Source organism: Ornithodoros turicata, chromosome 3 (genome assembly GCF_037126465.1).
Source record: "Ornithodoros turicata isolate Travis chromosome 3, ASM3712646v1, whole genome shotgun sequence".
Taxonomy (NCBI): Eukaryota; Metazoa; Arthropoda; class Arachnida; order Ixodida; family Argasidae; genus Ornithodoros; species Ornithodoros turicata.
The window spans coordinates 47,719,209-47,745,998 of NC_088203.1; the positions used below are offsets into that span (position 1 = coordinate 47,719,209).

The 26,790-nt window shown below is 47.2% G+C and overlaps 1 protein-coding gene across 2 annotated transcripts in view; it reads left to right on the forward strand.

Annotated features, from left to right (window-relative positions):
- Positions 1 to 1,087: 1,087 nt before the first annotated feature.
- The window catches only part of LOC135387017 (uncharacterized), a 162,030-nt gene continuing 136,327 nt past the window's right edge, over positions 1,088 to 26,790 (forward strand). For both annotated transcript variants that reach the window (XM_064616450.1, XM_064616451.1), the window contains exons 1-2: positions 1,088 to 1,244; positions 16,287 to 16,350. In XM_064616450.1, coding sequence (XP_064472520.1) covers positions 1,194 to 1,244; positions 16,287 to 16,350 — 115 coding nt within the window. In that variant the 5' untranslated portion in view covers positions 1,088 to 1,193. The remainder of the gene's footprint in view (positions 1,245 to 16,286; positions 16,351 to 26,790) is intronic.

Here is a 26,790-nt window from a genome sequence, read left to right on the forward strand (position 1 = left end):
AGAGGTCGCGACGAATCTGTTGGCGAAGCCGGGAAAGCCGGTGACAAATACGGGCGATGACACAGGATCACATTGTGCGCACAAGAACCGACTCACAACGTCAGGTACTCTTACTGCTTTGGAGGAGAGCTTCATACAGTTGACATGTATGCGTTTCTCACACGAAGTACACTTCAGGAACGACTGTTTCCTGCAAAAAGGCAGAGAGCAGATCCCACACACGTCAGCACAGGGCGCCGTTTTGATAACAATAGTACTGTTTTTATTATGTGCCAAAGAACAGCCAAGGCATTGGTATAGTAATAATAACAATAATAATCTGTTTCCACTTCTGTAAAAATGGAGAGCTGGAGGCATTCTTGACTTGGCAACCATTTCCAACTTATTGCATACTTTCCACATTCATGTAAAGGGAACCAACACGCGGCACGTTGCTGGAAACCTCAAGCGAACCTAACCCGTCCTATCCGGTTGGTCCGAGGACAACCTCTGCATAACCTCGTCATATTTGCTGTAGGGATGCGCCTTTCAAATTCTTCCATCCGCGGATATGTCGTAAAGCATCGCCCTTGTGTGCTTCCTGCGATTTCAACGCAGCCTTCGAAGTGTCGAAATTTCGTGTCGCATACTAGTCTGCGGCGCTGTTATATCGATATCTTCTAAACCTTTCTAAAACGATGATTTTAGTTTAATCTTCCTGCTTTTACATAGTCACCAACCATCCCCATTGTCTTTTCACCATAGCTTTGGCGCACTATGACCTTAGTTGTCCGTGCGCCATGAAAACCTGAATAATAATCATCATCATCATATCGATATCTGATACCGACTAATGGATTACAATACTTCTTGCCCATTACCACAATCCTTTCGTTCGTAGCTTGTCCCGTATACCGCAACGTCTTACTCTCGAAACGCCTATGACAACAACAACATATTGGCTTAACAAATTCCACCCCAAAACATTGCGGATCGAGCACAGCTGTCCCACTTCTGCCCTCCTCAAGTACCCTCCCGAAGTACTCAACCAGAATAGCCACACACAAAGGATGAAAAAGAAGCTATCACAGTTGAACGTCCTTCACTGTAGTGAACGTGACACGTTTCTTTCACGCAGCAGGCTGCAGTATATCATCTTCTCTAGGATCCTTTCTGGGACAGCGATCGCCGTTATCCGTAACGTCACACAAGCAATGGATATTGGAAGCAGAGACGGTGCCGTCCTTGTTGGGGCCTACTCACTTGTAAGTCCCATGTACCATTCGAACAGATATCAGGACAATGACAGTGTGCAGCTGGTAACATTGAACTTGAGCGATGTCACAGTAGTTGTCCGTTGCATAATTTTACAGTTCTTAATTGATATAAAAGATGCATCCCGAGAAACTGACAAAAACGTTCTTAAAATCGTGGTAAATTTAAATTATTTTTTTCCTTCGTAAGACTTACATGTTATTGTTCCGGATATTGCAGAGGTGCGGAACGCATTCGTGTGCGCGGGCGGCATTGAGCCATGGAGGAACTACGCGGGCCGCATACCACGGCTTTGGGGTGGCATGTTTCCGATATAGATGACACCGCACATAACTTGAAACGACATAAAACGTATGTGTTTGGGCTACTTACCCCCGGATTCGCGGTCCGCCTTTTATTCTTGCCCTGAGGGCACCCTTGTCAAGGGGATCACTCGAGGGAAGGGCGCTTTTGATTCCCAGCGCACACTCGGCAGGCCCTTGGCAAAGTGCGTGACGTTTGCATTCCCTAGCGCTCGCACGTGCGCAGACGACCCGGCCACTGATCTTGATTGTAAAAGCCTGGATCGGGGATAGGGAGCGCGAGCATGAAGAAACCGGCCGCCATCTTACTGTATACCCACAACAGTCGCCGCAGCGATCATGGCAACTTCTTCCAATTACGGTCGTACCAATTATACTGGCAAGGATACAGGGCCTAAATTTATTCAGGTGAGTCATTCTTTATCAAGGAATAAATAGGCGTCCATTCTGTAAATTTAGTTGACAATTATGAAGTGTTTTTTTGCCCAAAGCGAGCACTAGATGCAGGTTGTTTGATCGCTCTTCCGAGCATCAATCGAACACACTTGCATTTTACCCGGCGGCAAATAAATTTTGAGTGCATAATATGCTTGAGAAAACATGTTGCACTACACTGGTAGTGTTGTCATCTATATGTGTGTCAACTATAGTGTTGTCATCTATCGAACACTCGAGCGCTTTTCTGCATGCATCGCTAGCATGGTACACGGTTTTCTCAACGGCAGCAAGTGCACATTCATTTCTTTGAGTTACCTTCGCGAACAAGTTCGGTATTACGTCATAATGAGACCAAGATTATCACCCTTTTTCATGTATTGGTATTGTTTTGTGCCTTGCTTTGATTTGTGACAAAGAATCCTACGTAACGGTGGTGTGGCGCAACTTGAATACCGCTTTTGTGTCTGAGCTATATCGTCAGTTTGTTGCCCAGGTCATGGAAGAGGTCACAGCTCGTGTGGAAAAGGTTCAAGCAGAAAAAGCAGCAGCATTTATGAGCTGTATGAATTCAAAAAGAAGTGTGCTCAACAACAAAACGATGCAAAACTGGCAATTTACAGGAAGAAGCTAAGAATTGCGGAACTGAAAGAGCAGTTGCTCCTCAAGCAGCTACAAGGGCAGAGTACTGGCGGTCCAATGCATGAAACATTTTTGTGACTATTGAGTATATAAAATAAAAACATATTAATGATGAAAGATAGAAGGCACTGAAAAGGTTAGCCAGCTGTAGGACTCAAGCCCACATCTTCTGCATTAACCGGTCCAGTGCTCTACCAATTGAGCTAAGGTAACACACTTCCCCAGTGACTTCCAAGGCAGCGTCATCTGAAGGGACAATTCAGCCACTCTGTCTCATTCATCCCCCTTTCACTCTTACATTTTTCTCACTCATACACACATTCATACGACAGGATCGGTAATCCAGAAGATGAAAGTTCGAGTCCAGCCTGCTAACCTTTTTAGTGACTTCCATCTTTCGTCATTAATTTCTTAGGCACTTGAGGCCTTGTATGTATTTGTCCTTTCTATGTGTTCCAGCCTCAGATAATTACTTGTCTGTCATATAAAAACCTTATTCTAACTGCTCAAATGTCGCTGGATGAATGCACGTCTTGCTGCCACCCCTAACCTATCATCTGTGGCACTCTCCACAGCCTCACTGTCGACCTCTTCTGTTTCATCCGGCATGGTCAGCAGGTTTCTTTTTCGGCAGATGTTGTAGAGGACTGCGGTGGCAGTGATCATGGCAACTGTCGTCTCTAACTTTGTTGCCAGCTTCTTTGTGAGGCAAGGGAACATCCGCTTCCAGACTCTGAAAGCTGTTTCGATTGAGTTCCTTGTTTTGATGTGAGCTTTATTATACCTGGCAAAGAACCGGTGTCATTAAAACAGAAACAGACTATGGGATATTTTATTACATTACATCATCCGATGTCTGAGAGTTTTGCAGGTACCGTATTGCCGATTACAATCTGAAACGAGCCCGTGCGATAAAAACAGAGGGCCAAAAGCAACTGGTAAACTGGTGGCAATGGGCTCCCTCGGTTGTTCACACTACTTCATAGTCACACAGAAGTCATAGTCACATAGTCACACTTCGAGAAGCCGTACCTTCTTTGGAGTCCTGCCGCCCGTACAGATAAAAAGGATTGTTCCAGTCACGCAGTCGTGGACACGCTGTGAGGTGTCCTTCCTCTGTTAGCCTCGCAAAGTAAAGAGCAAAATCGACGAAATCGTCGTCATCCATGTTTCACGCGCTGGTCGAAGGGTGCTCCGGCGTGCCCTTGAGGGGAAGGGCGCCACTAGCGGCGGCGCCACTGTCTAGTGCGGTTTGGGAATTAAGGGAAGGGCCCCTCGAAGTGTACTTGGCATTAGGGGACACTGAGGGCTGACCGGGAATCCGGGGGTTAGCGTTGTTCAATCACAGGGTCAGCAATCCTTTTCATTTCCTTCCTTTCTTTTCATTTGGCCTTCATCCTTGTGAACACTTGGCACCCCTTGTTTTTAACTATTGCCTCTACGTCGCATGAAGGTGATGGCCTCTTCGTTTGTTAGCTGTGAGCGTACCTTTGACTTATTCAGGTTGATCACAGACAACGCCTGCTCGCAGACGCATGATGACACGGGTGTCTCGCGACGTAAATCCACGAATTATTATTATTAGACGTATGTTGTACCGAACATGGACAGGCCACATACGTATCTTCATATACTTTCGTAGAACGTCAGCATAAAACGGAGTTGCACCAACTTCAGCAAACTTATCCTTATCGGTGCGTCGTAATGCAGGACAATCTGTTCGATTTGATCGTCATAGGTTTAGAGCGGATTTTAGGGTACTAAAAAATGTGTTTTACACACTAAAGGGGTACTAAAAAGGGCCGCAAAAATGCATGCATTTTCTCGGAATAGGCATGATCAATATTGCACTACCAGCACTACGAGCGATACCGTCAACACAGATTGTTCAAGGGTAACATAGTACTCTCACGCGTGCACTTCAGTGACTATTGTTGCTCAGAATTAATAAGCTTGTATTATAACTAGACCACGAATGTTTATGAACTTAAAAAGGCCGTTTTATGCGCCTATAATAGGCAGGAAAAGTACCGATTTAGGCAATAAAGGTCCCGCTTTAGGCTCAATAAAATTGAGTGTCACCCAATGGTCATGTAAAGGTTCCCGCTAATTACGCTTCCGACAGAGACTTTTCAACTGTATTCAACTTTATTGAGTATGAGCTTTATTTAAAGGTCAGTGACTGGGTCAAGGAACGAATGTTCGCGGAACAGCTAAACGATAAAAAGCATTCATCAGCTGTAGTTTGTGGGGAAATCTTGCGATAGCTTATCGCTATCTCGGTACGTTCGCCACCGACGCCGTACTGGGGCGCGTCTTGTTGTTTGGACTTGTTTTGTGTGCGCGAAGCCAGCGCCCTCGAATTGCTTAAAAGGGGATGCTGCGTGTGAGATAGGGGCTTTTTCCTGTTTGCAGGCTAGGCGGTGCGGAACGGGATATTCTGTTTGGTATGTTCTGCTGTTTGCATTGTATTTCTTGTGTGGCACCTCTTTGGCCGGGAAACCGATGGTGGTCCTGGTGAGTGGGTCTCGCCTGCCCTTAGAGGGCAGTAGGATTCCCAGAAGTTGTAGAAGCGGTGCGACACAAGCAGCATTCCCAGATTCGTCGGTGTAAAGCCCCGGCGCTTGTCGTCGAGTGCTACCTTATATAGGCCGAAAAGGTGCATTCCACATCCACCGACGTCAGCGGTGCAAACTTAAATGCTGGAATGTCCTTAGGATGAACGTCGTCTGGTAAAGCTGACCCAGTTCAAGCTGGTATGGCAGCCACTGACAGCAAAGTTTCAAATCCCACGTTTCTGTCGAGTACGCACTTTAGTCTTCAACTCTATCGTTCACAGGACCTACTGGCACGGTGTCAATGCGCTTTTGAACGGCGGACACTATAGCAAGGGCATCGAACAAAGCCTAGCCGGATCACTCCAGACGCGTGATGCTGCCGGCGATGAAAGCGTAGCTAGCTGACATGTACGCCAGATCACCAGGAATTTTTGTCAATTGTTAGTTGTCTTGGGCGCGTTTCACAATATCGCCCTCTTCCCTCGAGAACGGTTGTATAACCGCCCTATGTCCATCAAAGTTCATGTGGAGGTGCTCAAACCGGTCTCAGCTAGGTGTCGCAAACCCTTGCAGGGACCTTTAGAAACAGATTATTTAGATATTAGATGACCTTATTCACGACTGTGACATTGTTCGTGATGTCTTCTGCAACGCGATGCAAAGCGTGCGCGGGACAGGTGACGGAGATCATTCTGGGATAGAACACTTTTAGGAATGTTGCGGCGCGATTCATGTGTCCTGCAGCATCAATGTAGAGAAGCAACAGTTTGTCATCTTTATGGATACAAAACGCCATCGTGTTGCCGTTTGTCTTTTCTAGTGAATTGCAGGATACCAAATACGGGCTTTGATCTGGGTTTAATTTTCCAACCACCATGTTGGTTATACAGGGTGTCTCAGGTAAATCCCCGGGCTAAATAATTCGCGAACGGGTGCACCAATCGATGAACTTTCTTTTTTACAAATATCTGTCCGATACCACCTACAGGCTGCGTGCTGTGTAACTGAGTGGGAGGCGCTCATCATTTAAATAAAAAATCAAATGAGTTTCTTGAAAAACATAACTTCTAAGGCAGGGCGCCGTCGGCATTAAAATGGGTGCTACCCCTTGTGGGACCTTCAGTGGACACCTTTTAGAGCAAAATCTGCCACTGAAGCGGGTCATTTGTTGCACTAATGTATTGGTTTCGGTTTACATATTTTTGTCGCGGCTGGTAGCGGCGAAGCGCAAAAGGACGCGCTTCCACTCCCTTATCCACCAATGAATTACGTGTTCTTGAGCTTACTTCGCAACGGGGAGTGCTGAAGGAAAAGTAACAGCGTCAGACAGGCTACACCGGTCCCCACATCGCTTATCTGACTGATATGCGCCCTTTCTCTGTTACGATCGCACGGGCAAAACACAGATAATCACATAGTACCTTGATATGACATGCTTTCCATTTTGCTTCAGCACTCCCCTTTGCGAAGTAAGCTCAAGAACAGGTAATTCGTTGATAGATAAGGGAGTGGAAGAACGTCCTTTTCCGCTTCACCGCGACCAGCCGCGACAAAAATGTGTAAACCGAAACCAATTAATTACTCCAACAAATGACCCGCTTCGGTGACAGATTTTTCTCTAAAAGGTGTTCACCGGAGGTCCCAAAAGGGGTAGTCCCATTTTTAATGCCGACTGCGCCCTGCTTTAGAAGTTATGTTTTTCACGAAACCCAATTGAATTTTTATTTAAATACTGAGCCACTCGCCCTCATTCACATGGTGCGCGGCTTGTAGGTGGTATAGGGCAGATACTTGTAAAAAAGAAACTTCTTTGATTGGTGCACCTGTTCGCGAATTATTTAGCCCGGAGATTTAACTGAGACACCCGATATATCGCCCACTTGCATCCATTGTCTCGTCCATCCCAATCCACATGCACGACTCTCCTATTTCAACACGTACGGTGCTCAGCACTCCTCTATGCGTAGGACCTAAGTAATTTTATTTTTCGCAGCGTCGACTCGGACAGAATGAAAAAATGGCTAGGAAGCAAGCGAGCTGGTGATGAAAAAATGGCTAGGAAGCAAGCGAGCTGGTGAAGATGAGGCATAATGTAAAACCCCGAGACTAGGGGTCTTGTAGTACTTATTCAAGGAGGTCTTGAAAACAGTGTTTTTGAGCTTCGCCCAGGGTATGTTTGCTGCAGCAAGTGCCATGCGCTAATCGGCGTGCAGTTTACTTTTCCTTCCGTCCTGAGCACAATCCTTAAGGAAGCTTTGGCGGGACTTCGATGGAAAGTCGTTTTTTGCAGTTTTTTTGCAGTGCGTGTAGCAGCATGTTGCTCTAGGTGCGATTTCTTTTATTTCTTTCTTCACGTGGAACCTGCTACCAGTGATTTCCCCAGAAATTCACTGCTGGGGGGTGCCGAGCTTTCAGGGTGTGTGTGTGTGGGAGGGGGGGGAATTCCACATTGAGTTTGCATGCCCGCACGCATTTTTGCTCGTATATGCATTGAACAATCAAACCAATAAAATGATTTTGGACAAATGCATGGTACGATCATCTGCATGACTGTGGTCCTACAGCCCAAGTTTGACAGTACATGGTGTAATTCGCTGCGCCAGGCTCACCGCCAGAACGTGTTGGTGGCCGAGCTGGGTGGGGTCACCTGAGAAATTTCAGGGGGGTGTTGCAAGATGCAGGGAGGGTGTACAACCCCCCTGGGGGGTGTAGGGAAATCCCTGCCTGCTAGTCGCAGACTAATCCTTTAGCTATTAGAGGAATATCTTACGCGGAACTGAGCTGCCGAATGCGAGCGCGCGGAATCAACCACTGTACTTACTTGCTTTCCGCACTGCTGACAGAGCACCACAACTCCGTCAGTGGTGTAGAAGTTAAAACTCTCAACCCACGACTTACCATACTTCGCCTGGTCGCCTTTATTTTCCGGATTATGCAATGTCCGCGACGTCCGCGGAGCAAACGTTACAATGAGTTGTGCTGCGTCCACGGGTAAGGGCGACCGACGTCAATGGAACGCGTCGTTCTCGCTATAGTTTGGTTTTGCTCCGTGCCAGTATGGAATGTGTGGTACCCTGACCGTACAATACTCTAGCTACCGTGGTGCCACTTCTCCCACTAGCTCTGCGTGTTTTGCTGGGTGGCGCGTCGTGGGAGAGGTTTATGAATGCGTATCTGTGTTATTTTCGGCGGCGGGGAAAATACTGCTATTTGAGACGGAATTTATAGTGTGACGATCCGTGGACTCACTTCCACTCCTCAAAAGACAAACAATCATGCCGTCGTCGTTGTATGTTTTCAACCGACCAATTTTCCTGACGGCACACGCCCTCTTTCCGCACCTCTATTCCTTTGCTACTGACTGCGGGACGCGTGGTAATAATCCTCTGTGCTGACATACGTTGTTCGAGCCCGGCTTTCTGTTACCATTACTTTCGTGCCAAAAAGTGCTTAAGTGATTCAAACTACTTTTGCTGTTAAAGATTGTTGCTGGGTAGTTTTGTACCGGGGCATTGCTATAGGGCAGTAAAGCAACGTTTTATTCTCAAACGTCGAAATATGCATTTATAGGCGCAATACGATTTTTTATATGGGGTCCTTATCCCTGAGTTCATTTTCTTGTATCAAAATGGGTTCGTGGAAAGCTGGTTCCCGAAAGAGGGAAGAGTACCATGAACCGCTCCACGTCTGAGGGGGGGGGGGAGTAATGTGGCGGCCCGTGGACAACGACGACGCGCTTCTGCTGCCGCGCTCGTGCTGCCGCGCGCTACTGCGCCTGGCAGCCAGTACTCCCGGCACCGTCCTAGCGTGAGGCCATGACCATCGGCCCGCTGGGACATTCCATCATCGCCGAAAAGGACTCATGCAGGGGAGCACCACCTCCTCTACAGGCATTTACCTAAACATCCCAGATCTTATTAAAACTTCTGTAGTGATTCTTCGGTTGCACTGAAGAGATCCCGCTAAGATGGTGAGAAAGAGAGACATAGCATATTATGAAGACTTTCGCGTCTCTGAAACTGCTCTAATCGCATGGCGATCCTTATTTTGGAATTAAACTATAAGCACCGTGCACACGTCTTCTTGTTGAAAGTATGAAGACAGTAGAAAACAAGTTTCGGTGCTTTCCTGCATTAAATTGTGCCACCTGTCACTTCGAATTGTCCAACACAGAGGGAGAGAGTTTTCATTTCGGGGGGGGGGGGGGGGGGCAAGGGCGCACCGCGAAGTAAGTACTCTGACGGGGGCGGGGGGTGGATATGTTCATTAAGACAAAAAAAAAAGAAAAGAAAGGTAAGCCGGATGGATGTCGGCTTGTTATTAAAAAAAAGTGAGGGAATGAAGACAAAAAGGCAAAGAAAAGAAGAAAGCAAAAGAAAACAAAAAGAAGGAAAGGAAAAGAAAAATGAAGAACACAAAACTAAAGCTGAGGAATCACACACTCTGGCGGGATCCTACCATGTATGCAGAACTGGTATAGAAATAAGAGGAAGGAAGAACAGAAAAAAGAAACAAAAAGAAAAACAGAGCGAACGTAAACAGTGAACATGTGCACAACTGAAGGTATTACGCCTTTGAAAACTGAGTGCAAAAGGAACAAAATGCATTGAATCCTCGGTGTTTTTTTTTTTGTATTGCTTTATATTGTATTTTTTTGTATTTGTATCGGTGTTTTACCCGAAATGGGCGCAATATAATGAATATGGTCCAACATCCTATGGTCCAACATGCCTAGAACGATCTCGCAACGACCGATTTGATGGTGCGTGCTTACAGACGCACCAGGGAACTCGCAAGGGATGTCATCGGGAACAAATGGACCATCACCTCCATGATGTGAAGCAGCAAATTTCAAGTAGTTGAGTTATTGCTAGTAACTATTTTTTGTCTAAATACTGTGACCACAACTACTTTGTAAAACGTGCATATGTGTCTGCAGTTGAATTTCTTTTTCGGGAGTAACTGGTACTGTGAGGAATGGGAGACTTAGGGCCTACAGCGGAACGTTGCTAAGTGATCCTAGAGGGAGCTTAAAAAGTGTCCTGCTGTCAAGAATAAATTTTATGGAGTGGGTATGTTGGTTGTTTCAGAAGTTAGTTTTCAACAAGTGGAACGCTTAATGCACTGTGTTCCAAAGTTTTACATGGGGTCACATTGAACATGAGTAACCGCAAGTACTTGAGAAGTAACTGAATGACATTCGATAATTTACTGGTACATCTGCGTCTAAGTAACTTTTTCTGTAACTTAGTTACTTTTAAAGTCATGTAGCTAACCTAATTAGGCTTTGTAAGTAACTTGTATATAGTTGTGGTCACCACTAAGCAAAGCTGGAAGGGCAAAAACGGGCCGCAAAAGGGGGGGTGGGAACCTTGAATTTTGCGATGTAGGGCTGCGAAACGCGTCCTCGGCAGCCAGCCTTTTTTATTTCGCTGTAAAAACCGGGAGATAAACACAAAGTAGTGCGCATTTACGCACTTATCGGCGCCTATTTTCGAAAAGACACTAATCGGAAAAATATGCTAAAATGGCATATGCATAAAAAGGCATATCTCTGAAAACCCGCTCTGTAGTCAGCAGGAACGTTGTCAACAACTGTGGAAAACGCCGAACCCCAAAGCTCAGTTTCAAGATCCCTGCACAAGAAGGATCTTTGCTCGAATTAACCAAGGCTGCGACTGAACCGGCCTGTTTCTGGTGACATTGAATGCACCACTATTATAACTCGGCCATGTAGGGTTTGCTCAGATTTTTTTGTAGGAATGTACTAGTAATATCAGTCAAGTAAAAAGATGGCTGAACTCTTTGGCGCACTTCCAAAATCGCATTAGATTCGATACATTACTAGCATTACAAACAGAGTTATCGCGATGACAAAGTTCGCCCTGGGCAGGATAATCCTGAAGCGTCCCTCTCCCCCGGCCGTTCCTGATGTGCATTTTCTTACAAAATCGCGCAATGCCCAGCAAAATTTTTGCTGTTGAAATTTTAGGTGCTCTGCATATTGACACACAACGGGCAATTTATTAGGTAGCGTAAATGCAAGGTGTAAATGTCGCAACCGTATAAGCACAAACATGAGCAATTCCTCATTTCGACCTAGCAAGACATGTAGAACGCGGCGTGTCATTTGCTTCACTTTCTCTTAATTCTTTATTTCTCGCCATACTGTCCGGCGCCCTCCTAGAGAAGGCGCCGGGGCGGCCGCCCCTCTCGCCCCTCCCTCGGTACGGCCCTGATTACAAGATACGAAGGACAGCGACTCCATTTCGCGTGCGAAAGAAGCATACTTTTGGTAGCCTTAGCAGGTCGGCAGCACTGTACGCAAAAGATACGATAAAAGAATCTGTCAAATCAATAGCAACTTGCTAAACCTGCTAAAACTTGCTACCTGAGAACCTGAACGTATGTGCGTCACCGTACACGATCACTCGGAGCATCTCAATGAAGATTACTGAGCGATGTTCGCATTTTTGTGTGGTTGGGGGGGGGGATATGTTTATTAAGAAAAAGAAAGGAAAGGTTGTGTGGTGGGTTGTTCTCTTCGGCCACCAAAATCCCTGAGCAAATGGTTACCACACCCGTCCCTCTCCTGTGCCACGGTAGGGAAGGCATAAATGGTTTATTGGCAGTAGAGCTAAAACCAGGAGCGAAATTGTCGCTGTTGCTGCATGATCCATCTGAACGGAATACGGAGTCACGTCTTTCACTCGTCTTCGTCACCACATGAGCCCCCCTCCCGGGAAAGTGGAAGCGCCCAACGTACAAGGCGTAAACGTTTTGGTGGGGGAGAGGAAGGGACAGCTCTGGCTTGTCGGGGGAGTGTGACTACAGCAGCTGACTGTAGGGGTTCCAGGAACTCGTGTTTCAGTTTTGCTTTGCCCACAACATTGGGAAACTGAAGGGTGAAGTGCTGCGGTGCTCGAAAAGGGCCATCGTACGGTGGTTGTAAAGGCTTGCGCACAGAATCTCGCCGGACGAAAACATGCGTAGCGCTCTCCAGGCTCTTAGGAACGTATGGCGACCCGGTCTCGAAGGCACGGGAAGGAAAAGGGTGGAGGGAATCCATGGATGTGCGGAGGCGATTGACGTACGTGGTGTAGTCAGGCGTTGGTGTGTCTGGGGATGGAAAGAAATCTCCGTGAAGGTGAAGGTCGTGCCATACACCATCTCCGACACTGTACAGCCAGCATCCATTTTGATGGTGGAGCGAATTAGCAGAAGGACGAAAGGAAATACTTCGGTCCATGACTCACCCACAGGGTAGGCTCAGATGGCTGCCTTGAGTTGGCGGTGGAAACGCTCGACGAGCCCGTTCGCGATGTGGTGGTACACGGTCGCGCGGATACGTGTCGAGCCAATGAAACGTAACGGCTTGGGAAAAACCGCGGACTCAAATTTGCCGGCCACGATCCGATGTTATGGTTGTAGGCACTCCAAAGCAACTGACCAACCAGCAATGAAGGCTTCAGCAACAGTTGCGTCCGTAATGCTCGGAATGGGAATGGACTCTGGCGAACGGGTGAACCTGTAGATGCACGTAAGAATGTAAGAGAACCGGTTGCTTGGCGGCAGAGGACCAAGAATGCCTACATCCGGCGCTTACATCCGATGCGGACATCCGGTGGCATAAAATGCCCGAGCAGAGGTTGAGTGTGTCGATGAACTTTTGCACACCTGTGCCCAGCTTCGGACGTCGGCATTCATAAACGGCCAGATGTACCACGTAGTGGTGAGCTGGGTATCTCGTATGCTGGGGTGGGAAAGGTTATGAAGGGTGTCAAAGAGGCAACTTCCGGAACCGGTTGGGTAACTATGAACGTGGTGTGCCAGTTGAGATTTCGCATGTCACTAGGCGTGTAGAGCGTGGTAGGGAGAAATCTTCGAAACGAAGAGAAGTGGAACATAACGACCCTAGTGTGAGTATGTCTGTGTCGTGATGTTGTGCCGCGGCTATGTCGTCCATGGTTGGGATGGCAGGGTACGGGAGCCTGAGGCCTACGACACAAATGCAAGCGCGCGCGTCTGTAGCACCGTTATCTTTAGCGCTGATATGACGGATGTCGGACGTAAACTCCGAGATGAATAACAAATGGCGTATTTCACGTGGTGAACGATTGGCAGAGTGGGAAGCAATGGAGAAAGTTAATGGCTTGCGGCCCGCGCATATGAACAAGTTCCGGCCCACCGAAACGTGCAGGAAATGCCGCACAGCGCTCTAGATGGCGAAAAGCTCTCTTCCGAAAGTACTCTACCGTGTCTGTGCAGGTTTCTGTTTTCGAGAAAAGAAGGGAATGGGCTGCCATACTCCGTTCAATTGTTGCTGTAGGGCAGCACCCATAGCTACGTTGGATGCGTCCACCATCAAGCACGTGAGTGCGTCAGGAACCGGGTGCACGAGGAGCGAAGTGTGAGCTAAGGCGTCCTTGATCTCTGCGAAGGCTTTGGAAGCTGAAGGGGACAACTGGAGTGCAGTACACGGTTCAGAAGAGGAAAACGGATCTTCAAACTGTGAACGATGGATGCATAGTGCGGAATGAATCGCCTGTAGTTGACGAGACCGAGAAACTCACGGATCTTTCCCTTCGTAACGGGCTAGGGAAATTTGCGGGTAACGTCCACCTTCGTGTCCAGGGGTCGAATGCCTTGAGGCTTGCGCGATGTCCAAGGAAATCGAGTTCGCGAACACCAAACTGACACTTGGCTGGGTTGACTACAATGCCGTAGCGGTCGGGACGTTGGAAGAATTCATGTAGGTGAGTTTTGTGCTCTTCTACATTCGCGCTGGCTAATCAACAGATCGTCCAAGTATGCGAAGCAAAATCGGAGACCTCGTACAACCTCGCCTATAAAGCGCTGGAATGTGTGAGCGGCATTACGTAATCCAAAAGCCATTCGCAGGTACCTGAACAACCGGAACGGTGTTGTAATGACTGTCTTCGGAATGTCTTCTGGCTCTACAGGGGTCTGGTGGTAAGTGCGGATCAAATCAATTTTGCTGAAGACTGAGCAGCCATGCAGGTGTGTAGCACAGTCCTGTATATTTGGTAGGGGATAACGGTCCGGGACAGTGATCTTGTTGAGTGACTGGTAAACCCCGAAGGGTCGCCAGTCGCCGGTCTTTCTGGGACCGACCATTTGCAGGGCCGATGACCAAGCGCTGGAAGATGGTCGAATAAACCCTAGCTGCAATAGGTGGTCGTAGTCTACACAGGCTACCTTTAACCGCTCTGGTGCCAGGCGGCGTGGGCGGCAGTGGACTGGAGGCCCAGTCGTCTGAATGAAATGCGTAACATGATGCTTTACTGGACCGTCACCACTTGGTGGACGGCTAACATCGGGAAAATGATGCAGAATATTCTTGTATTCGTACAGACTGTGGCGGTGCCAAAGAGAAACTTAAGTGAAGCAGTTTTTGTGGCGATGCCACTCCGATCACGGAAAGTATTGTCGTGGTGTCGAGGAGGCGTCTGCGGCTGACGTCGACCAGATGTGCAAACCGGCGAAAGAAGTCGGCGCCCAGGATGGCATGACGGACGGCTGCGACCCAAAATAACTACTGAAATCGCCTGCGCAGAGCAAAATCAAGTGTGAGGGAGCGTTGGCCGTACGTCGCTATAGAAGAAGAATTCACAGCCCGAAGCGGGATAGTCTGTTGTCGATTTTTTATCAGCGGGTGTGGCCGGAATGATGCTCACCCCAGCGCCGGTGTCAACGAGAAATCGGGTACCGGTGAATTTCTCGGTGATGAAGAACAGGCGACATTCCTGTTGCTCCAAATCACTCGTCGCCGGTAGTGATTTGCACTCTCGTTTCCCGGCCTCCAAGTACAGGGTTCCTGGCATCGGTGGGCAAGCCGCTCGAATAATTGATGATGCAGTTGGGATCCACGGATGCCACGCTATCATCACAACGCCGGGGCGATTGCCGACGGTGAATCGGATAAGGACGGCGTCGTGAAGCGCTAAGGTAGCCGCTTGAAGAACGCCGTTCTGTAAGACGGGCTACGAAGTCGGTGCGCTGGGCAATTTCTTGTCGAAGTTGACTTGTTTCTGTGTGCGCAGGCTGGGCTGGCCCAGGCAATGCGGCCACTGTTGGAGGAGTGAGGTCCATTACGCGGTCGGCTAGCTCCACCAGTGGGGCTAATCACCGGCGGTTGTCAATGCAACGCGTATATTAGAAGGAAGTCTCTGAAGAAAGAGTTCCTTGAAAATGGCAGTGTCGATTGAAGCAGCTTTGTGGCCTAGGAGGTACTGCAAATACCGGAGGAGTTGTGTTGGGCGACAATCACCAAGCTCTTCCGAAGAAAGCACTTGCTGTAACCGACGCTGCTCTGATGTCATCAGCCGTTTAACGAGGGCGTCTTTCAGACCTCATTATGGTCTGCTCGGAGGGTGTGCGAGCGGTATGACGCGAACTTTGGCGGCGGCTGATGGGGGACGGGTGCCTGCTGCATGCTGGTCCTTGGTAGTGACGCATAGTGAAGTAATTCTCGACCTGTACAAACCAGAGTACGGAGTCGTGCGTCCAGGAGGATGGAAGGCGTGGTTTCACGGCGGTTGAGACGTTCCATGCATGACGAAAGGATTAAAATTATAATTTTAAAATAATTTAAATTGTATTCATTCCCACAGGTTCATAAAGTGTAGCTAGAAATATGTTAATACTAATAGGTACAGGTTGCGGTCGTGTAAAAGAACGAGATGGGAGTACAATCGCAACATTTGTTGATTATTGCCTTCTTGCCGGACGCTGGCAAAACGTGCGTGACGCCGAGCTTAGCTCTGTCGTACGATACAGCCGTGGTCATACCTAACAGTAACGCATTTTTCCTACCCATACAGCGTTATGTGACGCCAGGAAATTTAGTTCTCCATAGACTTTCAACAGGAATGCGTGGATTGCAACACGTGTGTGTCGCGGGTGCGACATTGAAGTCAGTACCTAAGAAGTGATTTCTTTCAAAACCAGGTCGCTTTGTAGAAAGCGGGCGCAATCCAAATTCTTCAGAAATTCTTTAGAAAAACATAAGAAAGCGCATTCAAATACGTTTGGAAAACGTTGTCTTCATAAAAACTAAATTCATTAATTGCAGGTAAACAGCGTGGCGGGGTTTCTTGCTGCCATTGACCCTGGGAAATCCTTCTTGCGCCCTCAAGGTGCGTAAATGCTTCTTTGCATCTACAGACATTCTCAAGCGGACAATCTAATAATCATATTTTATTCAATTCAATTTATTGCGGGGTCCAGCAATCAAAAATGCAAGTGACTCGCCTTAGCCTGAAACGCTTGTGAGCGGTCAGAATAATCCCAATAACACGTAAAATGGGAAACCGAAAAGCTTGAAAAATGAAAGCATGAAAATGAACATGAGACACTCTAACAATGCAACTGTCAACAAAAGAAGGTAAGCCAAAATAATAATAATAATTCGGGGCTTTACGTCGCGAGGCAACTGCCATGAAGTCCGACCAACAGTGGTCTGATATGTCAGGGTTATTATAGGAAGAAGAAGCAGTGGTTCCCAAACTGTGGATCGCGACACGTTGCGAGAGGGGTCGCAAAGCGGCCCACAAATTAAAAACATGCCATACCGTGCCCGCTATTCTGCATTACCAGGAAGCCCGTGGCAGCAGACACGGATGTTTCTCATAAATGCGTTTGCATACTGTGAGTGTGGTGTGATGATGGGAAATGGAGTGATGATGAGGATGATGAAGGGATGAAGGTGAATAAGGCTGGAGTCACTGTGGCTACATTATGATAACTGGTTTATTGACGAACGGGAGAGCGTGCGTCCTTGAATCTAGTGTCTGTAAGCTGTTCCATTAGTTGGTAAATTCATTTGAATCGTGGGGCGAGTTTTTCGTTTGAAACAGGCTCTTGGCGACGAACCCATACAAAGTCTCCAATGGAGTAGTTATGTGGACGATGGGTTCTGTCGTAGATTTGCTTGCGTGATGTCTGAGCTACTTCAGAGTTAGAAGCTGCTTCGCTTCGTTGGGACGATAGGTTCAGGATACGTTCCATGAGTGAAGACTGCTGGACGGGGCTATGCTATTGCAAGGGGTTCTTTGGAATATACCCAAACAAAAGTTCGAAAGGGGCGAAGCCTGTGCTGGAATTCACTGTCGTGTTGACGGCAAATGCTGCTTCCTGGAGCTCTGATTCCCACGTTGAAGATTCGATTGCACACAGTCTGCGAAGCGTTGAGACCAAAGTTCCATTGCTTCTTTCTACGAGGCCGTTGCTTTCGGGTCTGTATACAGTGGAGTAGTGCAGATCAATTGCATGAAGGTGCCTGAAACGCTTGAACTGGATCGACTCAAACGCTGACCCAATATCCGAGATGCAGTGATCGGGGGTCCTAAAAGTGTAAAAAACATGATGCAGATGGTTAATAACTTCACTTGCTGTTGTTGACTTCACTGCTGCTGGAATGATGTAACGGGTAGCGAAGTCAATTACATTGAGGATATAACGCACACTGTCTAAGGCAGGCATGGTGACATGGTCCATGGCAATAGTCGAGAAAGGTATGTCCGTTGTAGGCATGTGCACTAGCAAACCAACATTACGAGAAGTAGGACGATTAAACTGTTGGCATATCTGGCAGGAAGACACATAGTTGCGCACTGAGGGCTCCATGGTGGGCCACCAATAACGGTCCTGAACTCTCTTGAGGGTTCGTTGAACATCGAAGTTTCCCGCGGAGTCATGCATGGCGCTAAGGATGACAGCACGCATTGACGCCGGCGTTACAAGGACTAACTTTCCCGAGGGCAGCTGTCGGTACAGAAGCTCATCGAGGACCACGAAGTGGGTCTCACTGTCGGCACCAGAACCTTGTTCGAAAAAGCTTTGGCATTCGGGGTCTTGGCGTTGGAGATCACGTAGAGACTGTTCAGACTGCGTGAGAGCACATGAAAGACGCGACAGATGGTCAGCAACCACATTTTGACGACCCGGACGGTGCTGGACTGTGAATTCAAACTCAACAAGATCCATGAGGATAGCTGTGAAACGACGGGAGGGTTTGACATTTCTCGTCAAGCGACTGTCCAGTTATCGGTGGTCAAGGTGAACTTCTTGCCAAGGAGGTAATGGCGGAACTTAACTGTGATGGACTAGTGAACAGCTATGCATTCCCATACGTTGCTATGCAACTTGCGCTCATCTGGAGTGAGGCTTCTGCTCGCATATTCGATGATCACTTCCTGGCCGTTTTGAGCTTGGGAAAGAACCGCACCAATTGCTGCTCCTGAAGCATCTGTAGTGACAGTTGTTGGGGCTTTGGATTCGAAATGAGCCAAAAGTGGGGCTACGGTAAGTACACGGCGAAGAGTCTGGAAGGCTTCTTCACACTGTTCTGTCCAGGCGAAGTCAAGCGACTTGATCAAGGTTTGGAGTGGAGCTGCAACCCTGGAAAAGCTGGGAATCAACCTGTTAGATGGAAGAGTGTGACTAGGGGAGGAAGACGAAGACATGCGACTGTTTTGAATCTGTGATCCAGTTGTTGACGTTCGCGGTTGAGGTGGGCTGTCAGTCCGTTGCTGAGAGGTAAGGCGATGACAACGTCGGGCATGTAGGAGGCTATTCTCGAGGTCAGTGACGATGTCAATGAAGTCTGCAACGGTCTTTGGTTGCTGGGCAACAATTGCTGCCACAAAGTTGAGGTCTTGAAGTCCTTGAAGAAGATAGTATTTTCAGTGAAGCGAGAGTTAACTCTCGTTGTCATGATTAAAAAGAAAAAAAAAAAAGAAGAAGAAACCGCCACGTTCTCTGTCCTCTCCACCAGGGTTGCGGAATGGGGCCACCAATTCCATTCCAATTCCATTCCGAGGAATGGAGATTTGTGATAATTCCATTCCTTACAGTTCCTCGGAATGGAAAGGTGTGGTCAATTCCCACTCCTGGAATGGCTCGGCAACCCCATTCCATTTCTTTAATTCCATCAATACAAAAAAAAAAAAGAAAAAGGTAACTGTACTGGCTAGCCCAGCAGCGTTACAAGAGTTTGGTATTATCCAGCACGGAAAAAGGACAAAGACAAGGGACGGAGAGAACCCTCGGAAACATCGGTACACTACCAGCTGTGATGATAACTTTTTATTTTATTTTAATTCGGGCATGTGAGCAATCTTGATCTTGCTGAATAGGGATATAGGGATTGCGGTTCACAAACATGGAGTGCTGAAAAGAGGTGCCAGATAAGATATCCAACTTCTCTGTTCTGTCATAGTATGCGAATCTGTGTAAAATACTCGTTCTACTTCTGCTGAAGCTGCGTGGGGTTCTGGGTGACCACGAGGAGCTCCCATGTATTTTCGAAATCATGAAGAAAGGGAGCCCCGTTTATACATGCCGAACATTGAACAATATTATTTCGCTTTTGACCATGTGCAGCTGCGATGCGTGTGCGCAAAGGGCGCATGGGCAGAAACCAGTGGGTTGAAATAAAAATACCACCGGTACACCCAGACCATTCCATTCCATCCCCATTCCATTCCCTGGACGGTTCCCGCCATCCCAATTCCATTCCAGGCTCTGATAAATCTGGAATGATTCCGGAATCATTCCAACTCCGGAGTGGCAACTCCGCAACCCTGCTCTCCGCTGTCCCTCGCCTGCTCACCCTCCCTGTACCTGGAATCGGTGCCGGAAACGGTCTCCCCGGCAAAAGTGGCCGAGGGAGGGAACAACGTTCTAGGTGTGGCGCCATATGCGGGGACAGGAAACGAGGGAAGCCGTGCAAGTGTCAGATAGCCTTATGCGAGCAGCAGCAACAAAGCAGCAGCGGTGCGGCAGCAGCAACACGGCAGCATGGCAGCAGAGCAGCTTTCTGCTGCCGCGGCTCTGCTGCTAGAGGCGTCCCATAGTTCCGGTTTGAATTAGCGGCAGCACGGCGTAGGAGGTACAAAATGTATTGGCAACTACGGCAATGTTTACGTTTCGAACATTGCGAAGGCGTATACAGTAGCTAAGCCTTTTATGCACACACGTAGGAATGCAATCCTAAGTGAAAGGCTAAAGTGTGTGAGACATATTATGGATCTGTAGCTCACAAACGGGCTGTGAAATGATTGTGGTGGTGGCCTGTGCCTCATATTACAGCTTTTATAGTTTTATTAGCTTGTCTATAAAACTATAAAAAATCTATAATAATTCCTAGGGAGATGGGCAACGGAAGAAGAGCAGCTTGGTCGGAGAACATTGAGAGCGTAAATACTTTGCTTTTCTTGGTTGGAGGGTTATAGGTGTTGTTGAAGCCCTCTTGAAGCACTGATACAAGGAGTTTCGACGGCGCCCCTCATCCTCTCGGTGCAGCGCTCTCATCCTCAGCTTAAGCAGCGACGTCGCGCCGCCGGAGCTTGTGCTTCCGCGGAAGCAGCAACATATATGAGATTCGTTTGTTTAATATCGATACGCTTTTCAGACGAAAAAAAAAAAAAAAGATAACTGGGTAGTCGGCCGACGAATTATAGCTATCGGTTTTTGGGCATCCATTTTTGGCGCAATATTGAAATGCACATATACAGATCTGACAAAACATATAACCGCCGAAAAAGATCCGCCGAATATCCTCAGGAATAAGTGCCGAAAGCGCTGCATACTAATTTATAAAAGAATATGTGAGAAGAGGACAAGGAACCTTTACATAAGTGTGTCAACGAAAGGGAAGTTATTATTTACTATGGGGACTGTTTGAGGTTCTGGCGGAAAGGGAACTCGTTCGTTATCTGCCGAGAAGCGACCTTCTGGTCAGAGCTCGCACGAAGGTCGCTTCTCGGCAGGTACGGAAAGCTACGTAGAAAACAGCGCAGAGGCGGGACACAAAGAAGAAGAAACAAGTGGACACGCAGAGCGCTGTGTGTGCACTTTTTCTTCTTCTTCGTGTCCGGTCTCTGCGCTGTTTTCTACGTAGCTATGTACGAACTTGCCAAAATCTCCGCCTTAACTAAGGTAAGGAAACAAGTAGTTCTTTTGAACGCTTGAAAGCTGTGAGATCGAGACGCCCTAAGCAGCACAGTATACTGAATGCCGTGTGCAATAGGGCCGGACGGTATGTGTCTTATCAATGCTTTTTAGTTTCACGAGTCTGTAAAAGACCTTCCACCTACACGTCTACCCCTATTCCACTCGACTTTCAGTGCGTTGTGGTCCGTGGGGCATGACTTGATTCGATCGCCACGTGTCACGTGGTACACTTTCAGGTTCCATGGGGCCAATGAAAAAAAGGTTAAGCATTAATGGGTCACCATAAAAATATACAGGCATTTGGAATACGCAACTTTGCAGGACAATGTGCAAGCTTCATTCTGCTATGACGCATCGTGTTTTTCCGACCCGGTTACACGTTATGCTCGATACCCTGTATATCCTGTGTCTGCACGTATACAGGGTGTTTCACCTAAACTGAAAAAGCTCTAACTGACAACGTACTCACCGGAGGATTGTGGGACTTTCGATAATTACCTTCTCGAAACTTTTCACGCCATGTAGGAAGGCCTTGGAGAATTTTTAATTGAGGTAAATTTATCTTGTTCAATTGAACTTCGAAAACTGCCAAGCGATCCTCACTTTTGTTTACCGAAATATGCAGTCCACCACGGATAACCACAGTCCCAACAACGACTATGCACAGTATTCTAACCGAAATAGTGAAACCGAAAATTCCGCTTTAGCCCCGTCTGCTTGATTGTCGCAAGCAAGAGCGCAAGGAAGATGCGGGTAAAGGAGGGAGTGTGTTCCCGTCTCTTGTCTTACCTTTCTTTCCCCCACTTTCACCTTGATGGTGGTGACAACAGTTTTATCACAATGAAAACAACCGTCTTATCACAAAGAAGGCAAAGCAAATGAAGGCGGGGACAGCTTCTCTTTCAGAGGCACATTTCCTGTGCGCTTCTTTGCGACAATCAAGCAGGCGGAGCTAAAGCGGAATTTTCACTATTTTTTTTCAACTATTAGTGTTGCGATACTGCGCATAGTTTTTGTTGGGTCTGCGCTTATCCGTGCAGGACTTTATATATCAGCAAAAAAGTGAGGCTCGCTTGGCAATTTTCAAAATTTAATTGAACAAAATAAATTTGTGGTAATTAAAAATTGTTCAAAGCCTTCCTGAACGGCGCCAAAAGATTTCAGAAGGTAATTGGCGAGAGTCCCACAATCATCGGGCCAGTACGTCCCTAGTTATTTTTTTTAATCACCTCAGGTGAAACACCCTTTATACACAAACAAGTCAGGTGTCCTGGAACAACCTACTATCTCACATCGCCTTGGAAAGAGACTTGCCTTCCTTTATAGCACTGTGTTTTGAACATTTTTCTTAGTTCTCATGCCGCGCTTGTACTGTGTTATATGCTTACTCCCCCTTTATGTATTACCCTCATCGAGGGTCCTTAAAATAAATAAATGGAATAAATGAAATGTTAAGTGGCACCAAACGGCATCTAAACGTCGAAAGACAGATTGTCTAGATTTTGTGTTTTCTATGCGTTAGTTAGGATGAAATGATGTAAGGCTAGTTTGAAGGACACGATAGATTATAGTTCTTTTTTTTTTGTGTGTGTGTGCTTGTGCTAATGTGTTACGGAGTGTAGAGGAGCAGTCAGCGAATTTAAATATACCGTAATTAATTCTGCATGTGTAAGAACAGTTAGAAAGTTTTGTGAAAATATGGCGTCATTTTGACGTTTGGTTTGTATATCGGTTCGATGTTTGGCATTGCTAACGTTTTGTGGGTGATTTTGTGGGTTAAAAAGTAGGTATGGATATCAATGAGTTTTTGTATGGAGGTTAACATTCACTGCGGCTACACAGCAAGCTAACATTGTCAGTGTATATAATGCTGCGTATGGCAGTCTTTTGTGCTGTTGATGAGCGTTGCATGACGTTACGAGCTGCGGAATGTACTTCGTTGAAGGATGAAGTGGGGATAAATACTGAAGTGATTCTCGTATATAGTACTGTTCTCCAGGCGAGTTTCATCTGTAATTCATTTATGTAGACAAATCAGATGAATGATGCTAGTACTGAGTCTAGCTGGACTCCAAGTTCGTATGTTCTGGTTTCGGAGTTAGTTTGTCCAATATAAACAACTTGATGTCTGTTAGTGATATTGTTTTTTTTTTCATTCTAGCGTGCGATATATTTGTGATATGATATATGTGATATACAGGGTGTCCACGCTAAGTGTGAACAGATTGTTAAAAAATATATATAACACTTTTTCCTAGATGAAATCAATTGCAATATAGCATATGCTAAAGGGCACTCCCTAGCAGGGCATTAGCAAAGTCCAAAGGCAATGTCTTAATTAACTTTTATTAATTACCTTTTTAATTATAAAAGCTACAAAGATGTCCCAATGAGAACATCTGTTCCTTTCGGTCACCTGATATCGTAGCCGTTTTCAGAACAAAAATCCGTTCGATAGATCGCCCGCAAAAAATTCGTGAAGGAACGCCATTTTTTCTTTATTTTGTTCATTGCGCTTCTTAGAAGACGCGACTTTCTTTCGCCCCCAATGTGAGAGGGAGAAAGAGCACACTATCGCCTCTCGCGTCCTGGAAAAAGACTAAAATGAAACAGAAAATGCAACCCAATATAAGGCCAGTTCCAATAGAGTCACCCGATACATTTGTTTTTGTTTTGTTTCCGCAAGTTAAAGCTCATCTTCGACGCATGAGGCGGCACTGTGCTCCTTCCCCCTCTCCCGTTGGGGATGAAGGAAATACGCGTCTTCTAAGAAGCGCAATCAACAAAATAAAGAAAAAAATGGCGTTCCTTCCCAAATTTTTGCGGGCGATCTATCGAACGGATTTTTGTTCTGAAAACGGCTACGATATCAGGTGACCCAAAGGAACAGTTGTTCTCATTGGGACAACTTTGTAGCTTTTATAATTAAAAAGTTAATTAATGCAAGTTAATTAAGACATTGCCTTTGGACTTTGCTAATGCCCTGCTAGGGAGTGCCCTTCAGCATATGCTATATTGCAATTGATTTCATCTTGGAAAAAGTGTTATATATATTTTTAAAAAATCTGTTCACACTTAGCGTAGACACCCTGTATATAGCGTATGATAATGTCTCGCGTCAGCTAATATTTCACCTAAAAATAAGTTGCGGTTTGTCAAGTGGAAAGCCTTAGTAATGTCGATAAATATACCCATTGTGATAAACTTGTTCCTAATGTTTTGTTTAATGGTTTCTAATAATGCCGATTTATTGGGTTTACCTTCAATAAAAACGTGCTGTGCTTTTGAGGAAGGGTATTTTTGTGAAAGGAAATGCTCTCGTCGATGAAGTCCGGCGGGTCGTCCGGTCCAGAGCCGTTTTTTCGGAGCGCTTGGCGACTGGGAGGGGCCTGTACCCAATCGCATCATTTGACATCACACGACGGGCGACGCCAAGATCACTGCCACCATTGTGGATTGGAGCTACCGCCCTGAACTCTCCCATTCCGCCATTTTGGAGCGGAGGTACGGCCTTGAACCCCCCCCCCCCCGAACCGCCGCGGAACGCCTTTCACTGCGGTCAAGTGGGCGGAGTGATGATGCAAAAATACTCCAAAAGCCGGGAGACGAAATAACTAGACAAAAAAGTTGGGGCGTACCCTGTTACCCAGTCTTAATAATAAAACTTTTGAAATCCACGCTAAGAAATCCACCCTTCAAATTCCAATCCTTTGAAATCCAAGCTGTCAAGATAAATCACAATGGGTCTATGCAGTCCAGTGTTAAGCATGGTTTTACGTGAGAAAATCATTGTTTAAGAGGGTCACACTCCAGAATAACGAGTCTTTATGCAATTCTGTGTCGTATTCAGCATGTATCTCTCAATTATTCATTAATTTAATTAAGTTACAGGCGTAAATAACTACGCGTATGAATACTAGGAAAACAACGCTTCAGCGGTTCGGCCGTTCTGCTACCATTTAGGACGAGGCTCTTTGAGAAAATGGAGTAACGACGGAAGTAGTAATGTATCAGCTCAACTAGCCGGCAAGTCACATCTTTGTCTGGACGCCATTAATGAGTAATTAGAGCTAATTGGGACCCCCCACATTAATCAGGACCCACCAGGGAGTCATTACACTAATTGGGGATCATCTAAGACACGTCCAGACAAAGATGTGACTTGCCGGCTAGTTGAGCTGATAAAAAATAAAAAAATAGGTAGAAAATAAAATGAAAAGATAGAAATAGAGTGGAGAGAAACAATTTATTCGAAAATCAACGATGCCGCGGCGAAGAAACGGCTCCGGGGTGACCAGTGCTTGTTGACGTCGGGTAGTTGCAGAGATCGACGACAGGTGGCCAATTAGTTGCAAGGCATCACACCAGATGGCGCCACCATCATAGCTCTAGAGGAGAGGGACAGAGAACAAGATACTAGCGGCAGGTAAAAATGACAGCACTGCTAAACAAGTCTAGGCATGCGAGAGAAAAGGTCTAACCGCTACTGCTAAACAGAAAACAGTACACATCGGGGGAAAAAGGCTTACGGGGGGGACGATCGCTTAGGCCTAACCACAACACTACGCAGCTAACACAAGGCGGGAACCACACATCGCTAAACATGCGAGAAAAGGCTTAACACGAGCGCGGTCACCGCTAAACACGGCAAACATACGAGGAAAGAGGCTTACGGGGGGCGATCGCTTAGGCCTATCCTCAACACTACGCAGCTAACACAAGGCGGGAACCACACATCGCTAAACATGCGTCAACAGGCTTGGACACCGCAAAACAAGTCTAAACATGCGAGAAAAGGCTTAGCACGAGCGCGGTCACCGCTAAACACGGCAAACATACGAGAAAAGGAGCGCGTCAAATCACTCACCTTTTCCCCCGCGCAACTTCCAGGCAGAAACTGAGCGAGCGCGGAGAACATACGTCTGCTCTCTACGAGCGGCAGCCAGAAAGTGAGCGAGCGCGCGGAGCGCACGTCCGTCTTCCGCGACGGTCCGAGAGAAACTGAGAGAGGCGACGCGCAGCGGCCGCTATGGATGCGCGCGCGCCCTCTGCTCCACCCGTCCGCGCATGCGCGCGCGCGCGCTCCTAGCGCCCCCTGCGCCGGCCGCGGGTGTTTTCGGTTTCGGCTCTCTGCTGCGCGCGCGCTCCTAGCGGCGACGGGTGGCTTTTCAGTTTCGCTTTCATTCTCCGTTCTTTGCGCGCGCGCGCGTTTATCTCTATAAAGGCAGGGCGCACCGCGCTCGCGTCCGCGCGCTCCTAGCGCCCCCTGCGCCGGCCGCGGGTGTTTTCGGTTTCGGCTCTCTGCTGCGCGCGCGCTCCTAGCGGCGACGGGTGGCTTTTCAGTTTCGCTTTCATTCTCCGTTCTTTGCGCGCGCGCGCGTTTATCTCTATAAAGGCAGGGCGCACCGCGCTCGCGTCATCATTCTGACCGATACGTGGAAAACGCCATGTGTGGTTTATTCTCCTGCGTTTCTCGTCGTCGCAAGGAAAAGACAAAAAACGAAGAACTTCGCGAATTTATACGCGGCATCGTGGAGGAAGCCTTTCAAGTCCACCGTCTGGAATGGTTGCAAGCACGTCAAGAAATGTGTCAGGACAAGATGAAGACGCTCGACCGCATC